At 40.8% G+C, this 23,693-nt stretch overlaps 3 protein-coding genes across 4 annotated transcripts in view; 1 reads left to right on the top strand and 2 right to left on the bottom strand.

The window, feature by feature from the left end:
- Positions 1-4,723, bottom strand: part of ddb1 (damage specific DNA binding protein 1) — a 68,697-nt gene extending 63,974 nt beyond the window's left edge. Inside the window, exon 1 of the mRNA XM_033039097.1 lies at positions 4,565-4,723. Coding sequence (XP_032894988.1) covers positions 4,565-4,625 — 61 coding nt within the window. The 5' untranslated portion in view covers positions 4,626-4,723. The remainder of the gene's footprint in view (positions 1-4,564) is intronic.
- Positions 4,724-4,788: 65 nt separating this feature from the next.
- Positions 4,789-23,693, top strand: part of armc7 (armadillo repeat containing 7) — a 37,710-nt gene continuing 18,805 nt past the window's right edge. Inside the window, exon 1 of one of the 2 annotated variants that reach the window (XM_033039100.1) lies at positions 4,789-4,999. The gene's annotated coding sequence lies outside the window, so the exon portion shown is untranslated. The remainder of the gene's footprint in view (positions 5,000-23,693) is intronic. The other variant, XM_033039099.1, reaches the window with a different exon arrangement.
- LOC116984748 (cytochrome b ascorbate-dependent protein 3) lies at positions 12,662-22,183 on the bottom strand. Its single transcript, XM_033039098.1, has 6 exons — positions 21,928-22,183; positions 20,652-20,842; positions 19,392-19,600; positions 17,791-17,945; positions 15,804-15,975; positions 12,662-13,702 (listed from the first exon to the last, which is right to left on the bottom strand). The coding sequence occupies exons 2-6, from the start codon at positions 20,818-20,820 to the stop codon at positions 13,682-13,684; spliced, it is 726 nt and encodes a 241-aa protein (XP_032894989.1). The 5' UTR covers positions 20,821-20,842; positions 21,928-22,183; the 3' UTR covers positions 12,662-13,681.

Below are 23,693 nucleotides of genomic sequence, written 5' to 3'. Positions count from 1 at the left end.
TTTCTACTTTGTTGCTATGTATGAAGATATTTGCAAGTACTGTTATTTGATTGGGCGAAGGAGTTATCACTCCATGTATCTTCTTTCCAGTATCGGTGATTGGGTTTATAGGGTTGCCCTCCCCCTGTATTGTCACCAAACTGCCTGAAAATCACTGAAAGAGACCTTAGCTTGTTCCTTACGAAAATCGAACCAGATATCCAACATTTAGTTTCTCAGCATCAGGCTCAAGGATCTCATTAAATTAAAAATAATTTCAATTAATTTCATTGTTTTATGCTGGGTATGTAACTTTTTTTCCCCAATCTAAATAATAGTGGACGGTACGGAGATTTTACCCTCACGAAAGTTACAAAAGTGGGCACTAAGTATTAAAAGGTTGGAGAGCACTGCTCCACACAGACAGTACCTGAGGTCAGGATAAATCCTGGGTCCTTTACTTTAGTTTAGAGATGCAGCACGGAAATAAGCCCTTTGATCCATCGGGTCTACGCCGACCAACAATCACCCGTACACTAGTTAGTTATCCCAGCTTCACATCTTGCATACTAGGGTTATTTACAGGTTAAAGCCAATGAAACCTACAAACATGCATTACTTATGAATGTGTATGAAACTGAGCACCCAGAGAAAACCCACGCAGTCACAGGAAGAATGTGCAAACTCCATACAGACAGAACCTATAGTAAGGATTGAACCCAGGTCTCTGGCACTGTAAGACGGCAACTATATTGCTATACCACTGTGCAACTATACTTGTTTTCAGAAGTGTAAATAACCACTGGAGGAATAGGTCTTCAAAAAAAGCTTTGAAATGTCAAGGCTTCCAATTCTCAGCTCTACTCAATGACATTTCCAAGTATCCTCCCCTGAATGTCATGAGACACAACAATCTAACAGCCATCTAACATTTAATAAATATAACTAAACTAAATCTATGCAAGCTCACTGATATTCCCATTCTCCCACTTATTTTCACTATGACTGTTTCTCCCAACAAAGCTGTCCAATAACATTGGCGTTAATGCTAAGACTAATGTCATCCAGACTTGACTATTCCATCCATCACTGGTGGCACCTATATTATAGCCACTGCAAACTTGAGGTCATCCAAAATCCATTGCCTAATAGTAATTACATTACTGCAAATACATTAACCCCTGGTTAGAACATAGAAAAATAGGTGCAGGAGTAGGCCATTCGGCCCCTTGAGCCAGCACCGCCATTCAATATGATCATGGATGATTATCTAAAATCAGTACCCCGTTCTGGCTTTTTCCCCATATCCTTTGATTCCTTTAGCCCCAAGAGCTAAACTCTCTCTTGAAAACATCCAATGAATTGGCCTCCACTGCCTTCTGTGGCAGAGAATTCCACAGATTCACAACTCTATGGCTGAAAAGGTTTTTCCTCATCTCAGTCCTAAATGGCCTACCCCTTATTCTTAAACTGTGACCCCTGGTTCTGGATTCCCTTAACATCAGAAACATTTTTCCTGCATCTAACCTATCCAATCCTTAAAAGAATTTTATGTTTCTATAAGATCCCGTCTCATCCTTCTAAATTCCAGTGAATACAAGCCGAGTCGACCCATTCTTTCATCATATGTCAGTCCCGCCATCCCGGGAATTAACCTGATGAACCTACACTGCATTCCCTCAATAGCAATAATTCCCTTCGTCAAATTAGGAGACCAAAATTGCACACAATACTCCAGGTTCGGTCTCACCAGGGCCCTGTATAACTGCAGTAGGACCTCCTTGCTCCTAAACTCAAACCCTCTAGCAATAAAGGCCAACATGCCATTAACTTTCTTCACTGCCTGCTGTACCTGCATGCTTACTTTCAGTGATTGATATACATGCACACCCAGGTCTCGTTGCACCTCCCCTTTTCCTAATCTGACACCATTCAGATAATAATCTGCCTTCCTGTTCTTGCCACCAAAGTGGATAACCTCACATTTATCCACACTATACTGCATATGCCATGCATCTGCTCACTCACCCAACCTATCCAAATCACCTTGCAGCCTCGTAGCATCCTCCTCGCAGCTCATACTGCCACCCAGCTTTGTGTCATCTGCAAACTTGGAGATCTTACATTTAATTCCCTCGTCTAAATCGTTAATGAGTTGAACAAAGCAGCGATATTATAATCCTCATATCTTAAATTTAGGGAGTTACATTTTTCAGATCCTACGAGATCACACCCTCCTATATTCCTCAAATTATAATCCTCTAATGTCTGCACTCCTCCAATCTTGACCTCCTGATTAGTTAAAATGTTATAATTGGCAAATGTTGCCTTCAACTGACAAAGCCCGAGCTCTAGAATTCTCTATATTTTCCTTTTGAGGAACTGACCAAATATGCCTTAACATGTGCTTACTATAGGGTGCCAAATTTTGTCTGCGATTATAATCAACATGTGATGAGTTGTCATAAAAGCAAAATATTGCTGGGAATCTAAAATAAAAGCCTAAGAATGTTAAAACTGTTCATCAGGTTAGACATATATAGAAAGCAATGGACTCAACAACTCAAGTGATGGCCTCTTATCAGAACTTTAAAATATTTGAGATATGTGGATGTAAAGAGAGTTGAAGAGGAAAGAACAAAAGGGAGGGTTTACAAGAATATTTGCAAAAACATAACTGGGAAAGATAATGGATTGTGATGCTGAAAGAATGGTCCAGAAATGTGCAAATATTGAAACAGAATTTCTGAACTCGGAATGGGCCAGAGGATGCAATGTGCCTTATGTGAGGAAATGGCTGTTTCTTCAGGTTACATCAAGTTTCATTGACACACTTGGGAAGTCAAGGAAGAGATCAGAATATCAAAGTGGCAAGACGTTTTGTGCCAGAATGAACACTTCCTTTTTCTCCACTATGAAACGACTTTAGTATGGTTGCCTGAATGATCAACCAAATTGGTTCCACTTTCCACAATTCTGCTCACACTTCTTTTCTAACCTCACATAACCACAAATAATTTCCTTTCCAAACTCATTGTTGGGTTCAACAACTTCAGATAATGCTCTGGTTTCCATTTATCTTTATCTGGAATCACCTACATTATCTACCCTATTCCAACATTCTTTTGTCTTGCACTGTTTCCGTGATGTCATTCCATTTATCCCTGCCTTCACTCTAAAACAGCGCTGCCAATTTTCTTTTTGTTTCCTCTGCAAATTTAAACCTACCACATGTCTAACTTTTCAGTTTTAATCAAAAGTCAACAATACAATTCATTAAACACAGGGAATTGCAAATGCTGGTATACAAAAAATGGCACATTGTGCTGGTATAACGCAGTGAGTCAGTGATTATCTCTGGAGCACATGGATAGGTGATGTTTCGGGTCAGGACCTGAGCTTGCCGTTCTCTGAAGATCTGTCCTGGACGCAGTGCATTAATCCAATCATAAAGAAACCCCATCAACACCTCTACTTCCTTAGAAGATTTGGTATGTTGATGAACACTCTCTTGAACTTTTACAGGAATACAGTAGAGACCATATTGACTGGTTGTGCCATCCTATTCAGCAATTCGAACGCCCAGGAATGAAGATTACAAAAAGTGGTGAACACTGCCCAGTTTATCATGGGAACTGACCTCCCCACTACAAATGAGCAGCCACCATCACACCCAGGCCATGCTCTCAGTTCACTAGTTCATTGGGAAGAAGGTAGAGGAGTCTGAAAACTATGAAGTCCAGGTTGAGGTACAGCTTCTTCCCAACAATCATTCAAGACTACAGATCACTACAAATTCCAACTGTCTTGGGTGGACTCGAGGCGTTGGGCTTTGTTTTGTTTTGCACTATTTAGTTTTTTTTAACATATTAAACATTTTCTGTTTATTATGTTATCTATTGAGTACTGTGTTTACAAACCTGTCCTCCTGCTGTATGTAGGAATTTCATTGTTCCGTTATGGCACATATAATAATTAAACACTCTTGACCCTGCAGACATTACTCTCTCCAAAAAATGCCTGTAACATTATTGTTTGTTGTTAACTGTTACAACTCTACAAATAGTTGGAGTCATATTTACAAACTACTCAAATAGTTCATTCAATTTGCTTTCAAATCCAAGAAGCCACTATATTCTACGAAAGATAGATAGATGGATCTTGTCACTTTTACTTGGAGAAAATGTTAATCATGACTGTTCTATATGTTATAATGTTTTATCCAACAAGTAGTTATTTAAACAACCATTTATTTAAAAACAAAATAATACATAAACTGTCTCTCCTGCCACCTGGGACTGTAGTGTCTATTTACTTCGCATTAGTTGTATTTGCAATTAAACGATAATTTCGTAAATATCAAGTAATGAGTGAATTAGCAGTTTGAATTGTGCATTTCCTGATTGCTCAGTATGTTGCTGCGGTGTCTCCCTCGGAGTTGTGTGAGATGTTTTGACTAGGCCCTATATGAGGCCTGATCCTTCCAGCCCAAACCCACCATTCCTCGCACCCCTTGTTTCATTGCCGGGCAGATGAAAGGAGGAAAAGCGAGGCCCGAGTTTATTCTCACATTGACGATATTTACCGGTAATGCAGGCATTCACCGCAGTCGGTTTCTGCGCTGTCACAACATAATTGTAAGACATGGTGGCGGCCCGTTCTGAAGCGATGGCAGCTTCGCAGCCGAACACGCTCAATCGCGCTCCCCCCACAGGCTCCTCCGGTTTCGCTCTCCCGCCGCCCTCGTCACGTGCCGAGGGCTGCAACGGCAGCGGCCTCGCTGGCTCGCGGCCGCCATCTTTGTTCGGGGCAAAACCAGATCAATGCCGACTGTCTCTCCAATGATCGAGGGTCATTGTTGGATTGTGCTCGATAGACTGGTCCGGTATTTTAGTCGAAGGGAAATTATTAAGAAGGAATTAATAACTGAACACCTTGAGAAGAACGCTGGCATTGAACGGAACCAAGATGGATTTATGACAGGGACGATATAATCATATGCATCTTGACGAAGTGACAGGTGACATAAATAAGGAACCAAAGGATGCACTGTATAGCAATGTTACAAAATTTTGAAATTTTAAAAATCAAGTCTTTAATTTATCCCATCAGATAAAGCATAAAAAGAAGTTTAATTTGACACCTAATTAACTTTCATATATTCAGTATTAAAAAAGTTATGGCCATTTTCATACTCGGAAATTGGCATCTTGTGCCCTATAGGGGGGTTGCACGTAAGGTCACTGGGTCATAGGGCTTGACGCCCGGAGCCGCTCAATCCATCTGGAGGACATCCGTCACTTCCGGTATATGTTATTAATGCAAGAAACGCGTACTTTCCTACCTGTTAAAAACCGCCAAAATGTTGAATTGTTCGCTGAAAAAAATTGTGGAAGTCGGGGTAAGTGTGAGAGACATGTACCCAACTTCAGAATTCCAAAACTGAAGCGAAATGAAGGTAAAGAGAAGCAGAGCTGAAGGGACAACAACAGCTAAAGTGCTTGGTAAACATTGGCTGTGCAGATATCGTAATTGAAAATATTGGGAATTATCGCGTTTGCTCACTGCATTTCATCAACAGTAAGGCATTATTTGTGTTTTTTCTTGATTCCTTTGGTATCTAAAAAGTCTCAGAAGTGATCAATCTGGCTGTAAATTTTTCTTCAGATTCGTTTTCATTTTGTATGTAAAAACCCACTTGAGAACCATGGGCGATATAAAAAAATTACAGCCAGATTTATGACTTCTGAAACTTTTTAGATGCCAAAGAAATCAAGAAAAAACACAAATAATGCCTTAGCTGATGAAATGCAGTGAGCAAACGGCCAATGTTCGCTAAGCACTCTGTCTGTTGTTGTCCCTTCAGCTCTCACTTCTATCTACCGTCATTTCTCCTCACTTTTGGAATTCTGAAGTAGGATAAATGTCTCGCACGCTTATCCCGATTTCCATAATTATTTGCAGCGCAAAAATTGATATTTTCGGCGGGTTTTAACGGGCCCGCTATGCTGGAAACAATGGTAAGTGCCTACCTGCAGTACATCGCGTGTAATCCATTTGGAGTAGCGTAGCAACAGTACGGGTCATGGGTCGTGACCCGACTGCTGTGAAACCTCCCTATTGCTTTTTCATTGACTTAACACAAAAGCTGTGATCGAGAACATTTAAAAGCCCATAACTTTCTTAAAATTTAAGAGAACTGAAAGACATTTTCAGTTATTATAGATTGAAGCATTCTGAAACAAATATGAAACAATCTTACTTAGATGACTAGAAATTAAAGCATATAGTTATTTAGTTACCTAATTGGAGCTAATTATAAAATTCAATAACTAGATCTAAACATCTATCCATTTCTTTCGAATATATTAACATTTTTAAATAGCCTAAGTGTCCAAATAACATTCACACAAGAATTCAGAATATAACATAATTTTTAAATCCCATTGTCATGGGTTTATAGGCCAAATGGAAGGAATTTAATGTTTAATACCTGTAAATTAATGACCATTTAAATCAGCTTGCGAGTGGGATTTTCTGGAACGGGACCATTTGGAACGTTGAGGTTGCGGTGATTTAGTCCCCATATCGGCAGCAAATACACTGCCGGTTCGCTCGGGGACTAAATCACCGTTTCGCAACTTAAAATGTGAATTAAATACATCTTAAGAACCACTTTTATACATAAAAATAAACGACTTTCTTTTACCTATCCCCTACATAAAATCCGGCCCCGTTGTCGGCATTGACGGCTTCAGAAGCTGATTTTAAAATCACTCCAGCGATTAACTTGTCGTGCGAATTTTTTTTTAAAACACACAGAACGGCCGTCGGAACTATTCTTTAGCAACATTTTGCATTCCAACAAAATATAATTCAGGACCAGGTCGGAAAAAAACCCGCGTTTTAACCCCGCCCACCCCCCCCCCTCAAACGCGCCAAAATCGTGCACACGGCCAGTGGCAGAATTGCAGCGCCGCTGAAGGTAAGTATTGTATGATACCTAAACTGTACTTAGATTTTTCGGAAGACTTTCGATAAAGTCCACAAATTGGGTTAATCAACAAAGTTAGACATACATGGAATTGGGGTAATGTACTGGCATTTATTGAGAACTAATTAATAGGTTCACAGGGCTGCCAACATTGGGTGAGAGTTGGGAGTGAGAAATTGCGAGAGACCATGCCCGAGGGAGCGTGGCGACCGAGGTGGGTGGGGGGATGGTAGAGGGAGTGGGAGGGGAGTGTTCCCCCCTCCCACTCCCATTGGTACGGAGCTTTTGCATTTTTCAGCTTGAAATTGTGCAATCTGGTGCATACTGCAGCAAGTCTTTTAACTTACACTTGAATGCAATATTTATGCTTTAAATTGGATTAGCTATGAATAAGGTTAGTCTAAATTACATTCCTAATTACATTCCACAGTAGAGCCAGGCTCTGATCAACAGGTGCAGCACCTGAATGTTCTTCAAGTTCAAGTGAGTTTATTGTCATGTGTCCCTGTATAGGACAATGAAATTCTTGCTTTGCTTCAGCACACAGAACATAGTAGGCATTTACTAGAAAATAGATAAGTGTGTCCAAATACCATGATATAAATACTGTATATACACACATGAATAAATAAACTGATAAAGTGCAAATAACAGAAATGGGTTATTAATAATCAGAGTTTTGTCCGAGCCAGGTTTAATAGCCTGATGGCTGTGGGGAAGTAGCTATTCCTGAACCTGGTTGTTGCAGTCTTCAGGCTCCTGTACCTTCTACCTGAAGGTAGCAGGGAGATGAATGTGTGGCCAGGATGGTGTGGGTCTTTGATAATACTGCCAGCCTTTTTGAGGCAGCGACTGCGATAAATCCCCTCGATGGAAGGAAGGTTCTTAGTATAACTATGTATGGAAATCAGATTATAATCAAACACTTGGCCCATGTTGACCAACCTGGGTCTCACTGCACACCTGGTACTACTCCTGACCTTGACTCCAGTTGCATACCTTCTCTCATTCCTGACCCTGAGTCCAGCCTTACACCTGTCCCCCTATTCTACCCTGATCATAGCTGCTTACCTCCTCAGGTTCCCAGTGCTGAACACTCTCATTGTCCCAGCTTTGACCACAAACCTAGTACTATTCCAGACCTTGACTTTGGATGCACACTTGGTCTTGCTCCTAGCCCCTCTGCACTGACAATATATCTAGCCCACTCAGCCCCATATCTGACCCCCTGGACTTAACCTATTACGTTCAAGTCCACATGTGCTTATCTAATGCGGTAATCTTTTATGGGGCACTTCACAGACCAAATTTTGTATAACAAAATTTGCTACATCCATTGGCTTCCTCGTTATCTAACATGCTAGTTACTTTGTCAAATAAGTAATCAATTGGTTGAACACAATTTCTCATCCATAAAATTATACTCACTAAGTATTCTGTTACCATTTCCTTCATTTTCCTAACAAACTGTCCTGAAGTCATTTTCACTCCCAAAATTTTCAATATTTTGCTGTCTTCCTCTCAGCTGGGACTTTTCCGAAATGCAAAGTCCAATAATTATATATTTAAGCAATATTATTCAATTAAATGTGATCTTGAGTGTACATAATATTTTCTGTGGTATTCATAACCCAACAATGATAAAAAGATATTTGTTTTGATTGCACCTACCAACATGCATACATTATTATATTACAGTTAATATGTACCGAGGGCACATTTTTATTCCAATGCTCCCCATTCCCAATTACTTTTACATTGAAGTGATTGAAATCCAAGTGAAGTTTAAATGGCATCAGAAAAATGAAACCTCCGGGATGGATGATATTCATTATGTGGTTGGTTGGAGTCAGTATCAGCACAATTACTATATTAAACTTTGAACCTTCAGATGTCCTGGTTCAAGCTAAAACTAAAGACAAATAATAACCTAATCACACAATCCCCTGCAAGTATCTCTGTCACTCCTTTAAAATATGCCCCTTCTTTGAACAAGCTCTTAAACATCGCATCTGAATCAGTTTCCATCTGATTACACTCCTTGAAGATGTTCATCTATGTGTTCAATTAATAAAACAACGACATTTCTATTCAACCTGTCAAAGGAACTTGGGGGGGGGGGGGTTAGAAATAGTCAATGAGGTAAACAAACATAATAGTTGAGTTGAATATCCCCCTGAATATTCCGGATTAATAAATTAAGGTTTTGTCAACTAATTACAAATAAGGCTAATTACTAATTAGCCAACTCCGAAACACAAAGCGCTGAGCATTGTGATCCAGACATCACGGACAACTGGCCTCAGTTCCCCGCTCACATCTGGCAGTGCTCTCTGTCTGAACCAGGGGCCATGGAGCATTTTTGAAAGTGGGGAGGCTGAGTGATCATTGATCACTGGCCTTGGGGCGAGGGAGTGGAGCAACCGAGTGGGGGAAGCGTGTGTTTCCCCTTTTCCACACAAAGGGTGGTGGGTGTATGGAACAAGCTACCAGAGGAGGTAGTGAGGCAGGGACGATCCCAACATTTAAGAAACAGTTAGACTGATACATGGATAGGACAGGTTTGGAGGGATATGGACCAAAAGCAGGGAGCGTAGCTGGGACATGTTGGCGGGTGTGGGCAAGTAGCGCCGAAGGGCCTGTTTTCACACTGTATCAGTCTATGACTACATTATACCTCCACCATGCAGGAATGCTTCAAAATCAAGTGGTCGAGTTTTATTGCCATATACTCAAGCATAGAAACATAGAAAATAGGTGCAGGAATTTGCTATTCGGCCGTTCAAACCAGCACTGCCATTCAATATGATCATGGCTGTTTACCTAAAATCAATACCTCTTTCCTGTTTTTTCCACATATCCCTTGATTTAGCTAGCCCCAAGAGCTAAATGTGACTCTCTTGAAAACATCCAGTGAATTGGCCTCCACTGCCTTCTGTGGCAGAGAATTCCACAGATTCACAACTCTCTGGGTGAAGAAAGTTTGTCCTCATCTCAGTCCTAACTGGCCTACCCTTTATTCTTAAACTGTGACCCCTGGTTTTGAACTACCCCAACATCGGGAACATTTTTCCTGCAGTTACAGTAAGTGAAAATCTAGCAGGCAAGCAGGATGCTTTCTACAACCACCCCCATTTGAAGGCCACTATCTTCCACCGTTTCTACCCAGTGCTTGGTACCTACTTCCAGGGGCCACTGATTGTCTTCCAGGATGCACCGAGCTGCAGCCTGATCCATGCCGGTCACCAGGGCGAATTTGGCGTAGAGACTCTCACAGCAGTGGCGCAACGCTTCCGACGCCTCCGATGGCCCGGGACTCTTGCACTGAGGCTGCTCCATGGCCGGAGCTGCGGCGAGCGACTCGCCAGCCAGGCAAACACTCGCCAACCCGGCAAACACTTGCCCAGGCTCCCCGTCCGCATCTGTCCCCGCCGCTGCTTCTGCTTCCATCCCTCCCTCAGCCCCGGCTCTCCTACACCCATGCAGTTGATATGAGTTTTGAAATTCTCATTGCGTGTCAATTGGCAGGTACGAGAGTCACAGAGTCATACGGCGTGGAAACAGGCCCTTCTGCCCAACCTGCCTGAATCTACCAAATGTCACATCTACATAAGTCCCATTATAGCGTTTGGCCCATATCCCTCTAAATCTATCCTATTCATGTACCTGTCTAAATGTTTCTTAAATGTTGTTATAATACCTGCCTCAACTACCTCCTCCAGCAGCTCGGTCCGTACACCCACCACTCTGTGTAAAAAAGTTAACCCTCAGATTCCTATTAAATGTTGCTCCCCTCATCTTAAAGCTATGTCCTCTGGTGCTCGATTCCTCTACTCTGGGCAATATACTCTATGTGTTTACCCAATCTATTCCTCTCATGATTTTGTACACCTCTATAAGATCATCCCTCATCCTCCTAGGTACTATAACATTTAAAAGACATTTGGACATGTATATGGCAGCACTGTGGTGCTGCTGGTAGAGCTGCTGCCTCTCAGCACCAGGGACCTGCATTCAATCTTGACTTCCGAAGCTGACTGTGTGGAGTTTGCACGTTCTCCCTGTGTCGCCTGGATTTCCGCCTGACCGAGTGGGTTTCTTCCGGGTACTCTGATTACCTCCCACATCCCAAAGACATGCAGGTTTGCAAGTTAATTGACCACCGTAAAATTACCCCTGATGTTTAGGGAGTGGATAAGAACGTGGGATAACATAGAACTAGTGTGAATGGGGATAACATAGAACTAGGGTGATCGGTGGTCTACGTGGACTCATGGATAAGAAAAATTTAGAGGGATACGAGCCAAATGGGACTAGCCAAAATGAGCAAATGGGACTCGTACAGATGAGGCATCTTGGTTGGGCTTCCGTGTTGTCTAACTCTATAACAGTATGAGTACGTGTCTATAAAAAAGGTGTAATAAAACAAATAATCAAATGATATAAGCGTGAGAGTCAGTGGCAACACCTCTGGAAAGGATGTGAAAGAGCCGAGTGGTTCAGGAGTCTATTTGCAATGGGAAAATAGCTACCTTCTTCCAGCAGCATTTGATCCATCCGATTCGATAACTGGCTGATGAGTTTATGAGCAGCAACAACTACAGGCTATACTTGTAGTTTTTATCCCGGTATCATATGACAGGTAAGGGAAGGGAAGGGGGATAGAGGAGGGGTGGGGGGAGAGGAGGAGGAGTGGGGGAGAGGAGGAAGAGGAGGAGGGGAGAGGAGGAGGATGTGGAGAGGAGGAGGAGGGCAGTGGGGCGGGCATCAACCAAAGGACTGAGTTCAGCGGCTTCAATCCAGAGCCCGGGGAGGGAGGGGTCGTCACAGGGGAGGGCTGGTTCCCGAACGCAATACTCCCTCGCTCCCAGCTGGCGGCTCCAGGCTGCAGGCTCCAGGCCCCGAGTATAGGGGGGGGGGGAGTGATCGGGGGGAGGGTGACGTCACTCGCAGCGCGTGGAACACAGAGCAGGCCGCGCGCAGCAGACCCATTGTGACGTCATCAGCGAGACCATCTCGTTTATTTTCAACGTTTTATCGGATTTGTGAAAATTTTCATTCGAGAAATAAAGCATGAATTTTTCAGATAAGGTGATTTCGGACTCCAGGGGGTAAATCTCTACCCGAATATGTAAAAATATTACCGTTAGCGCGTCATTGTTTCGAGATGTGACAACACACCAACAAATAAATACACACACACACACACAAGATCAGAGTTTTATAGTTATAAGGATATGATATGATATGGTGAGTGCTTGGATGAGGAAGCTACAAATATTAAATCACAAAGCCAAAGGTATTGTGCAATTATACTTTTCAGCAGGTGTGTGTTATTTGTGTAATGGTAAAGTGACAAATCAGAGCAAGAAAATCATCCAAGACTGTCATGATCTGTCTGAAAGTCTTGGATACTGTGGTCAACTATCTTGCCAGGTTAAGTTATTTTCATTTTGTAAGAATGGTTCGTACCAAAATAGCACCGTTACCTACTTCTGCTGTAGATGCAATTTAATCTATAATCTTCTCAATATATTCAATAATTGCACATCCGCTGTTGTCCTCTACAACTGAACTTGACAGCTTTTGAATCTTTACCTTACTAGTTCAGCCAGCAGAACCTTAATATACATGCACCCTTAAATTGCAAGATTTTCTGACACAGACATTAAACCAAAAGATTCAATATATTTTAAGTAAATGTTTATAATTTTCATTGCCGGTCACCAACACAGCAACATACATTGATAACTCCTTTATCCATTTATATACATTAATTTAATTTGACAAATAGATCAATCACAAACATTTAAAATAAACATAAAATTACCTCCTTTCTATTAAAAAAATGTTTGGACATACTGCCCAAAAGTCTTTCCTCACCATCTGATACCTACTTCCAACAAAAGCTGTGCCTGCATTTTGCAACTAAATAGTGAAGTGCAATGCGGAATTTATTGCTAAGGTGTAGAAACAATAACGATTTCTGGACATTTTATCATTTTAAGATCTACAAGTGACAACTTATGTTGGCTACAGTTTTGGGCTGACACTCTGATCTGAATTCAAATCCAATTCCAAAGTCAAACACAACACGTTACTTCATTCAAAAATCTTTAGGAAATAAGGTAGATTACAGAATTGATTCTAAAATTATGAAAATAATTAATTTTGGAAAGTGCTCTTTCCACATTAGCAATAGAAATTAACTTTGATTATAAAACAGTAGCACGCAATATTTAATTTAAAAAATAAAAATGATTATGGGGAGAAAAAAATTGAAAACTTGTGACTTGTAAGTAATAATTCAATTCACCTTAACTTAAAGTTTATGGCCTCAAATGGGGACGGTGGATCAAGAATCCATTTAATCTGTTTGCCTGATCACCTCAATCTTTTTTTTTTAACATTTCTGCAAGTCTACAAATGGCAACCTAATGGTTTTTTTGAAAAGGAGTTCTGCCCTTCTCTCTCCCAGTTATAAATTAAAGTTCCCTTTCAAATAAATTATCAGCTTGGCAATGACCACAACTTTGTCTTGTTGATATTTTTAAATAGCAAAATGTGTCAATGCCAACGTGCTCAACTCAATAATCCGAGCCCAAGAAATCTTGGGAAATCTAATTCAATAGAAAGGCATAACAGTAGTACGCCTCCCAAGAAAGACTCTTTTTACTGTTTCCAGAAAATTGCCAGTATCTTCATTATTCATATTTCACCCAGAAGTGGCTGTGGAAAAAGAGAATAAAACAAGATTAGTGGGCATTTGGCAGTTACATACAGAGATAAACCTTGCAATAAATAGTAATTGGAGCAGAAAATATAAGATGGCGTTTGATAACTTTAGTTGCTGCAGAATGCCTGTTGCCACAATTATTTACTAAATATTACATGCATTCACAAATGATACCTAGTGTCAGTTCGTGGTCATCCAAAATTAAATTCCTGTTCTTTACATCCATTAACTAATGTTGTTGCATTTATCCCAACAACCCTTTAATCACACCAAAATAGATGGGTGATTCAAGACAGCCAACACTGCCAAAACCATAGTATTACATCCAGTCCTGTCTTCATCTAATATATGCATAGTCAGTACATTGTTGGATAGAAATTGTTCATCCAAATTGATAACTAAACACACCTGACAAGACAAGCATCAGCTCATACATTTCTTAAATAGCAGTGACCAAAGGTACAAGTGAGAGAAAAGCTTTTTAGTTTTTTTTTTAGATCATAGGGATAGACAGAGTTGACGTGGATAAGCTTTTCCCACTGAGAGTAGGGAAGATTCAAACAAGGGGACATGACTTGAGAATTATGGGACAGAAGTTTAGGGGTAACATGAGGGGGAACTTCTTTACTCAGAGAGTGGTGGCTGTGTGGAATGAGCTTCCAGTGAAGGTGGTGGGGGCAGGTTCGTTATTATCATTTAAAAATAAATTGGATAGTTATATGGACGGGAAAGGAATGGAGGGTTATGGTCTGAGCGCAGGTATATGGGACGGGGAGAATACGTGTTCGGCACGGACTAGAAGGGTCGAGATGGCCTGTTTCCGTGCTGTAATTGTTATATAATAATAATAATAATAATAATAATAATAATGGATGGGATTTATATAGCGCCTTTCTAATACTCAAGGCGCTTTACATCGCATTATTCATTCACTCCTCAGTCACACTCGGTGGTGGTAAGCTACTTCTGTAGCCACAGCTGCCCTGGGGCAGACTGACGGAAGCGTGGCTGCCAATCTGCGCCTACGGCCCCTCCGACCACCACCAATCACTCACACACATTCACACACAGGCAAAGGTGGGTGAAGTGTCTTGCCCAAGGACACAACGACAGTATGCACTCCAAGCGGGATTCGAACCGGCTACCTTCCGGTTGCCAGCCGAACACTTAGCCCATTGTGCCATCTGTCGTCCCAATATATGGTTATAAGGGCAGCACAATGGTGCAGCAGTTGAGCTGCTGCGTCACAGCACCAAAGACCTGTGTCAGGTGCTGTCTGTGTGGAGTTAGAACGTTCTCCCTGTGATCATGTGGGTTTTCTCTGGGTGTTCTGGTTTCCTCTCACATTCCAAAGATGTGTAGATTTATAGGTTAATTGGCTACTGTAAATTGTCCCAATTGTGGAGGACATAGAATGTATACAGGTGATTGGTGGTCAGAGTGGATTCCGTGGGCCGAGGGATCTGTTTCCACACTGTATCTCTAAACTAAACTAACATAACAACAGAGGTAAATGCACATATCGGAAGTCAACAGTTCAGACCAATCCTTAAAGGCAAATTAAAATAATTTACTACAGGGTGAGATCTTGCAATAATGTTATTATTTTCAAGAATGACATGCTGTGAAACTAGGTTCTTTACTATCCGAGGAAAGGCAATGCACAGTTTTTTTAATCCATTTCATACCAGATAGTCAAGACATCAAGATTCCTCATTTTATGTATGTGTTTATATAAACAGGAGCCTATACAGCTTTTAATGAAACAAACCAACTTTACCAGATTACTCAAGTTGTAGCTAATTGATGGTTCCTTGCCTGGGAAAATTAACAGAAGGCTAGAGAGCATCAACTCACCTACAAATTTCTCGCATATACCCAGCATGTACCAAGATCAACAATGATAGCAACTGAATGCCAGTTTTGTCCACTCTCCAGGGAACTGGGATACAGTGGCAGGGGAAAGTGAAATATTAGTGCATGTTTCTGTTCTCTGGAATGGATTTATTACAGCAGTGTCAAAGGCCTTTCAAAATGCATGTTGTTTTGAAGATAAAAGCCCCAGGCACAATATTATAGATTGCAGTAAATTACCTCTATGGCATCATTGAGGATGGATGTGTGGGCGCTTGGTCGCTTCCATTCACATTTACAGAGCATCCAGGCCACAGTCAGGGAGAAACACAGCAGTAAAACTCCCAAAGTATTGGCCAAATATGCCTCAGGTGGAAGCTTCATATATGGTGTAGACGAGTTGGCAGCATTGCTAAAGAAAACCATATTGATTAGAATGAAATTAAATTAGACATGCAGGGCTATTTTATTCTATTATTTAGTTTGTTTCTATTCCCCCATCGCATCGAATTCTCCTGCCCTCAGCACTGATGATGCTCTGGGGTAGTTAGACAAGATATACATGAACAACTTAAATGTTTGACAAGGTATTTTTGAACCTTTCCTGAAACTTCTTAAACATTGTCAACACGTCAGTCAATGACACGTGGTCCAGCTCGTGGAGCTACTGTCTTGTGGCTTCAGTCATCCATGTTCAATCTTGGCTTCCAGTGCTATCTGTGTGGAGTGTGTACATTCTCCCCATGTTTCCTCCCAAACATATGCAGGATGTTAAGTTTGGTCACCACTAATTGCCACAAGCATGTAGGTGAATGGTAGAATCGTGAGAGAAGTGTAAGAGAGGCAGACTAAAGTGGAATTCGTGTAGGACGTAGGCCAAAGGGCCTGTTTTTGTACTGATAGAAAAAAGCTTCCCTAAATACCTCACAAGTGTGTTAATGAAATCCAACACAGTTACATGAAGTTGTGTTAGGTAAGGGGATCAAAAACATTGTCACAAAGGTGAGAGAAGTATAAAGATAAAAAGGTTGAGAAGGGAAATCATGAACTCCAATGGTTTCATTAGACATCAAGTGAAATCATGAGCCTAAAATGTTTTCTTCCGAAGAATTTTCTAGAGTTTGTTTAGTGCAAAATAAAAGGGTAAAATGGTATGAGCACAGCTCCCATCCTCATTCTATGGAAAGGACATTTTTATTAGTGTAAAATCTTGTACAAAGTCAGGGTGCCATAAGCACCTTTTAAATATTAAATCAATTTTAAAGCTTAATTTCTGTAGAAAGTAATAAAAGCAACAGCACATAACAAGTTCTGAACCAACAATGCAATTATGATGTAAAAACAACAAAAAAATCAGTACATGATTTCATCTGTTTTAATAATATGATTAAGTGATAAATATTGGTGAAGAGATCAGGAGTCATTCTTTTGATTTTTAAAATAGGAACTTGCGTCTCCCCACCAAGTAAAAGAAGCCTTAAATTAACATTTCATTTGAAAGATGCAGCCCCAGTAGTATAGCAACCCTTCAGTACCGAACCAAGATGTCAGCCTTGATTTCAAGCCTGTCATTGGAGTAGGACGACCTTCTGACTCAAATGTGTCATAGAGTACCCCATCTACACTAGTCCACCTGCCTACATTTGCCCATATCCCTCTAAACCTTTCCTATCCATGTAGCTGTCCTGATGCATTTTGAATGTTATAGTACCTGCCTCAACTACCTCCTCTAGCAGCTCATTCCATATACCCTCCACCCAGTGCTATGAACTAAGCTGTTCCCGGCACTATGCTTTGGTTTGTATCTAATCTATCTTAACACACAATTTATCCTTCCAAGGGCTTGTTTACTGCAGTTTTAACCCATTAACCACATCCTCACAACACATTCAATCATCTAGAAGACTCATGCGTCTATAAGGGTAATCAAGCTGACAATATCAGGCATCAGTGTAAAAGCCCAAGGAAGTAATCAACATTTTCATTAGATGTAAATACACAGCAAAAAGCACGAGAACATGTTAATTCCACCCGTCTGTCCAATTCAGCTACTGAAACAATCAGAGAATTCCTTGGAGAAGGTAAAAATAAATACATTTGTGAATATTTTGCAAAATTAACAGTATCACAAATGGATTAAATGTAGGATGGGTCCACATCAAATCAAGAATAATTAATTGTGGTTACAGACAACAAGAAAATGCTTTGATCTTGAAAATGTACTCACAGCACAAAAAATAATTTTTCATTGATTCCCGAGAGACAAGCAGCAATAGTCATTGCTAAGAAACAAATTCCAAAGAAGACATGTACATCTTTGTATGCAGCTCGGACCCAGAGCGGAGCACAGGGCAACAAAAAGGACAGGAATCCCAGGAGCCACTATAAATTAAAGAACAAGTTGGGACCTGTTAGCATGAAACTAACTGTAGTAAGGATGAGAAGATGAAAGTAACTATTAAACGAAGGGACAAAGACAATCCCTCTTTAGAAGATTATACTCTCCTCTTTTCAGGTCTGTTTCAATAGTTAGTGAGGTATGATAAGATTTTCTAAATGGGGTGATAATCCATAAATCGGAGATGCAAAAGGACTTGGGAGTGCTGGTGCAGGAATCTCAAAAAATTAATTTGCAAGTCGTATGGATAGTAAAAGCAAACGTAATGCTAGCATTTATTTCAAGGGGGCTAGAATACAAAAACAGGGATGCAATGCTGAGGCTCTATAAGGTGCTGGTCAGGCCGCATTTAGAGTACTGTGAGCAATATTGGGCACTAGACTAAGTGGGACCTGTTGGGTCTCAGTCACATGGGAGGTCTGGTTCCCACAATGCAACCCGTTCCCCAACGCAATATTCCACCACTCACCCGTTCCAATGTAACCCGTTCCCCCAACGCAATATTCCACCACTCACGCATAGCCCCCAACTGCGCAGGCGTGGCTCATTTCCCCTCATCCCCAGCACTCCAACCCCCTCCTCTTCACCCTCCCTCTTCTTTCCCCTCTCGTCCTCCCCTCCCCAATCCCTCGCTCACCGCTCCCTCCCTCTCCTTTCCCCTACCGTCACTCCCTCTACAACTCCTCTCCCCTCCCTAACCCCCTCCTATCACTCTATCCCCCAGTCCTCTCCTCCCCTGTCCCTCCCCCCCACTATCCACCCTCCTCTCCCTCGATTTCCCACCCCCTACCTTCCCCACTCCTTTCCCTGTATTCCCCCTCCTCCCCCACTTTCCCTCCTCACCTCCCCCACTTTCCCCCCTCTCCCTCCCTCCGCCTCTTCTCCCTCAATCCCGCCAATCTCCCTCCTCACCTCCCCAGATATTCCCCACTCCCTACCTCCCCACTCTCCCTCCTCACCTTCCCCCTTCTCCCTCCCTACCCCCTCAATCCCCCACATCACCTCCCCAGGATCTCGAGGTTGCAGCTGTCGGCCTCAGAGCTCGCCTCAGCGCCCAGGCCCCAGGGGAGAGAGGGGGGAGAGAGAGGGGGAAAGGAGGAGGGGAGTGGGGCGGTCGGCTGGCGAGCGGGCAGCGGGCGTCAACCAAAGGATTGCGAGTTCGGCGGCTTCAATCCAGATCCCGACTTGCTCGTTCTTTCTGCGTCCATATGCACTGTCAGAAAATTCTGCTACACTCACAAAAAGTAGCAGGGGAAGTGGCAATGGATATGACAATTATGGTCACTTTTCAGGTGCACAAGAAAAGCATTCAAGCTTAACTTTTACTGATTTAGGTTTAGCATTATTATTGTCACGTGTATCGAGGTACAGCAAAAAGGTTAGTTTTGCGTGCCTTCAATTCAAATCAGATAATAGAACTGCGTTCTTACCTGCAAGCTAAAGAGGATGACTGTTGCAAATCCCACCCAGCTGTGTATGGAATACAAATTGGGAATATGCATCTTATTGTGGAATCCAAATACTGCCAACAACCCAATAACTGCGAGAATCAGTGCACCAAGATTCAGGGCAGCATGTACCAACTTTAGGGTTATCTTGTTGCTCGACCACGTAAAGGGCAACCTGTACACAAGAATGGCTGGGAGAAAATAAATCAAGCTAACAGTTAGAACTTTCCAAATTGCATATCAATGCAGATAATGGAAACTTGGAATAAAGTGAGTGGAAAATATTGGAGAGTACAGAAAATTAACTATCTACCGTACACATACATTTGCATGTTGCCACATGTGTCTACAAATATAGATTTCAAAATCTGCATTTTTTTAAAGTATAAAATTGACATAGCTCTGTTTTGCTAATAGGAATGATGTAACTAATCAATACAGGCAGATAAATTAACTAATTATATTGAATTAATAAATGTTCTTAAACTGTTAATTATTTGAACTACAATTAACTAATTATATTGAATTAATAAATGTTCTTAAACTGTTAATTATTTGAACTACAATTACGTGTACATAAGTAGCATGTTGTGTGAAACGCTGTTAGTTTACAATTGCCTTTGGTTGCTGTTATTTTCTTCAACTATTTATGTTTGTTTTTTTTTGTTGCTTTATTGTAACATTCCTTTTTGGTCTCTGCTCTCATTTCACATTTAACAATGTTGTTTTGGGCCGGTTTCACATAGACAATTAGCTTACTCTTCGTAGAGGGAAGCAAGATAAATCTTCAGCCCGTGTGTGGTACAGATGCAGAGCTTGGAATAATTCGTTCCATAGATGCAGCCTCACCCGCTGAGTTCCTCCAGCATTTTTGTCTACCTTCGATTTTTCCAGCATCTGCAATACTTTCTTAAACAGAGCTTGGAATGAGCAAGTTTACAGGAAATATGTAAAGTTGCCTGTAACCTATTTTACTCAAACCAAATATGTAGCGAGATGTAGTAGCATTTCCTTATGATGCAGGTGATGTTGGCATGTACTGCTAATGCAGTTGTAGCAGAATTTTGCTTCAAAGCCATTAAGCTGTCAGAGCATGCAACTATATTGCAAACGCATGAATAAATAAAAAGCAGATACAATTCACAGGAAGGTTTGGAAGATAAATAGCCTCGCTACACCTAAATATTAAAAGTGATTTTTAACTGAGGGCAAATACATTCTGGATAAATATTCCAAGCTTACCATTGCCATAGAGCACAAACCAAGACACCATGCAAAGAGGGTGCCAGTTAAACATCTTTCCTGTTCCATCCCAAGCAAAACCTCCTCGATAACATGTATTCCAGGTAATCACGATGATTACACAAATTAGACCAAAGAGGAGAGACAAGCTGTACGCAAAGTAAAACATGTTGCCGCTCTTCACCGTTGCCCTGCAACGTAACAAAGAGAAATCTTCAAATATCTATAACGTGATGCTCCTCATTCAAATGGTGGAAGAAAAGGTAGCAAATAATTAAATTATTTTAAAAATGTTTTACAAAATGGAACAGAAACAAAATGCTCAGTGGAGAGTTATAATTATAAATCTAAAGTTACATACGTACATTTCTTGCCAATTCTGCACAATTACGGATTCTCCATGGGATGAGATTCCCCAGGGCTGGCATGTTTTCAGTGTTTTCCTAAATTAATGCTAATAGCGTGCAAATCCAGTTGATAAATGCAGTACAAGTTATCTGATATCGGGAAAGCCGATGAAAGAGGCCCCAATTTAACCAGTGGCGAAACTGGAGGGATGATGAATAGAAACTACCCATGTCGATAAATAGTTTATTTGGATAAATAATCCCAAACAAGGGGCAATCGAAGTTTCAGAAGTATGGTAAACAATCATAGTGTGCAGACACTAGCAAGTTTGCGGATGACACAAAGCTGGGTGGCAGTGTGAACTGTGAAGAGGATGTTAGGAGGTTGCAGGGTGACCTGGACAGGTTGAGTGAGTCGGCAGATGCGTGGTAGATGCAGTATAATATAGATAAATATTATCTATATTATATAAAAAACCATTCCAATTTTAAAATTCTCACATAGTTGCAAACTCCTTTCGTGGCCTCATTTTCCTCTTTCTAATCTCAAACTGCATTGTCTCTTCGATCATGCCTCAGATTCTGCATTTTATAAATGACAGTGCTTTCGATTGTCAATGGCCTCTGATTTTAAAATCCGATCTAACTTCCTGATCCTCTAAGAGACACTATGACTATGCCTTTGGTCATTTATTCTAATATTTCCAAATAAGATTTAACTTTTATTTGATAACCTAATTGCCAAGAATATGGGATGTTTAGCTACATTAAATGCGCTATAAGCTGTTGTTGAATAGTTTTATGAAATCATTACACATTTTGATTTCTAAGTACATGACGTCGTACAAAAATATATAGCAAGACATATGGCATAATTTTTGCTTGTACGGATGTGAAAATTAATGTAAAGTATATGATTTATTTCTTACCAGCAATTTGTTCCAATGGTGTTATTTTGAAATAAGAGAAATTATGTCCTTGAATCTTCAAACTTCTTCCTAAACAGGGAAATCAGTTTATATTCCATATCAAAAATATAGAGATAGCTTAATTGCCACTCTGTTCCAAAGGTACATTTTCTTATCTCCCAGTTGATATTAAGGTCACTTTTAAACTCGGCCATTTAAATTCGGCCTCCGCTCTATGATCTTTGGTCTAAAGCGCATTCCTTTGCCAATGTATTATGTGAGTTGAAGTCCTTAAATGCTGATCTGGACTTCAACTCCCACAATGCAACTTCTTCTTCGCTCTCTTTTTTTAAAGGCGAATCTCCGACACACGGGGAACACTAAAACCAAATCTTGCTCGTATAATTTCTCCACTATCTCCCAGAGGGTTCTGCAACAGTGGCAGAGAGGAGAGTTTGAAAGTTTAATTTTGTTTTAAAAATGAATTGCCTCCATAAGACACAAATGAATGGAACTAGATATTGCAGAGAAGGAAATCTAACCTATTCGGTTTGGTCTCGTGACTTGAGATCAAACAATGTCATTGGCTTTTAATTATCCTTTGAAATGGCCAAGCAAGTGATTCAGTTCAGTGAACAATTATGACTTTACAACAAATAACAGTTCTGCCAGTGATATTCATGTTACAAGAACAGTGTTTATTTTTAAACAGGCACTGTATCCCAAATCAAATGTAGGCCCTGTATCCAATATTGGGAATGTTCAGGCGACAGTGAATTAGCTGTGATACCTCTGTTCCTCCATCACATGTAATAATGGAAATAACTTAAATTTTTACCATTAATTTTTGTCAGCTGAAATTACATACAGTGACATCATCCAAGTCACCAAGCTGTTAAACCTTATATCGTGGTTGGAAATCTACTGCTGTCATTGGCATTTCAACGCAGTACCGGAGGGAGTATTTTCAGTTGAATTTATTAATGCAATGGCTTACACTGTTAAATTTATGCTATGTCCCCTGAAGAAAACAATATTGTAGTAAAGGCTAAACTACTCATTATTTAATCATATTTAATCACTCATTATTTAACCGTTCGTGGAAGACATTATAACAATGACTACACTGCAATTCAAGTCGAAGGTTATTCATTGTCATATTTACTGAAAATGGAGCAATGAAATTCTTACATGCAGCAGCATAACAGGTCTGTAAACACAGTACTCATAGATAATATAATAAACAAAAAATGTTCAATAAATGTACAAACTAACAATATTTTTGTAAAATATAAACCAGAAGTCCTCAGTGCAATCAAGATAGTTTGTAGTTCATGGTTAGTTGGATTTTGTAGTGTTCAAAAACCTGATGGTTGTTGGGAAGAAGCTGTTCCTGAACCTGGAGGACATGGATTTCAGACTCCGATACCCTCTTCCAGATGGCAGGACTGAAATGAGTGCATGGCTAGGGTGGCGTAGGATTCTTGATAATGTTGGCTGCCTTTTTGAGACAAAGTGTTTTGATATCTGTTTACTTGTAAAATAAGTAAACTAGTACATAGTAGGTCCCCACCTCAGTCATGACTGACCATGGGTGATGCATCCTAGTTTGCAGGTGATGTGTGGTCGGATGCAAGCCTGAGCGATGTCATATGGAGGACAGGCTGTTGCCCATGCAGCATGCCCCCTCTCTCCATGTCTGCCCGATCCAAAGGAACAGTAGGGCCGTTACAGTTTGGCACCAGCGCCATCGCAGGAGCTGCCAGAGCGAGGTTGTAGACAACGAC

The sequence above is a fragment of the Amblyraja radiata genome, chromosome 20, assembly GCF_010909765.2.
Source record: "Amblyraja radiata isolate CabotCenter1 chromosome 20, sAmbRad1.1.pri, whole genome shotgun sequence".
In the NCBI taxonomy this organism is placed as follows: Eukaryota; Metazoa; Chordata; class Chondrichthyes; order Rajiformes; family Rajidae; genus Amblyraja; species Amblyraja radiata.
The sequence above is the reverse complement of the archived record's forward strand: the minus strand, read 5'-3'. Positions and strand labels throughout refer to the sequence as shown.

Bases quoted from the DNA above. Each gene is read 5' to 3' on its own strand.
- LOC116984748 (XM_033039098.1), bottom strand. From the start codon at position 20,820: ATGTTTTACTTTGCGTACAGCTTGTCTCTCCTCTTTGGTCTAATTTGT. The intron at 15,976-17,790 runs GTGAGTACATTT...GGTTTTCTTTAG, and splicing joins GAAAAATTATTTTTTGTGCT to CAATGCTGCCAACTCGTCTA. The intron at 13,703-15,803 runs GTAATTTACTGC...CTTTTTCCACAG, and splicing joins TCCTCAATGATGCCATAGAG to CCACTTCTGGGTGAAATATG.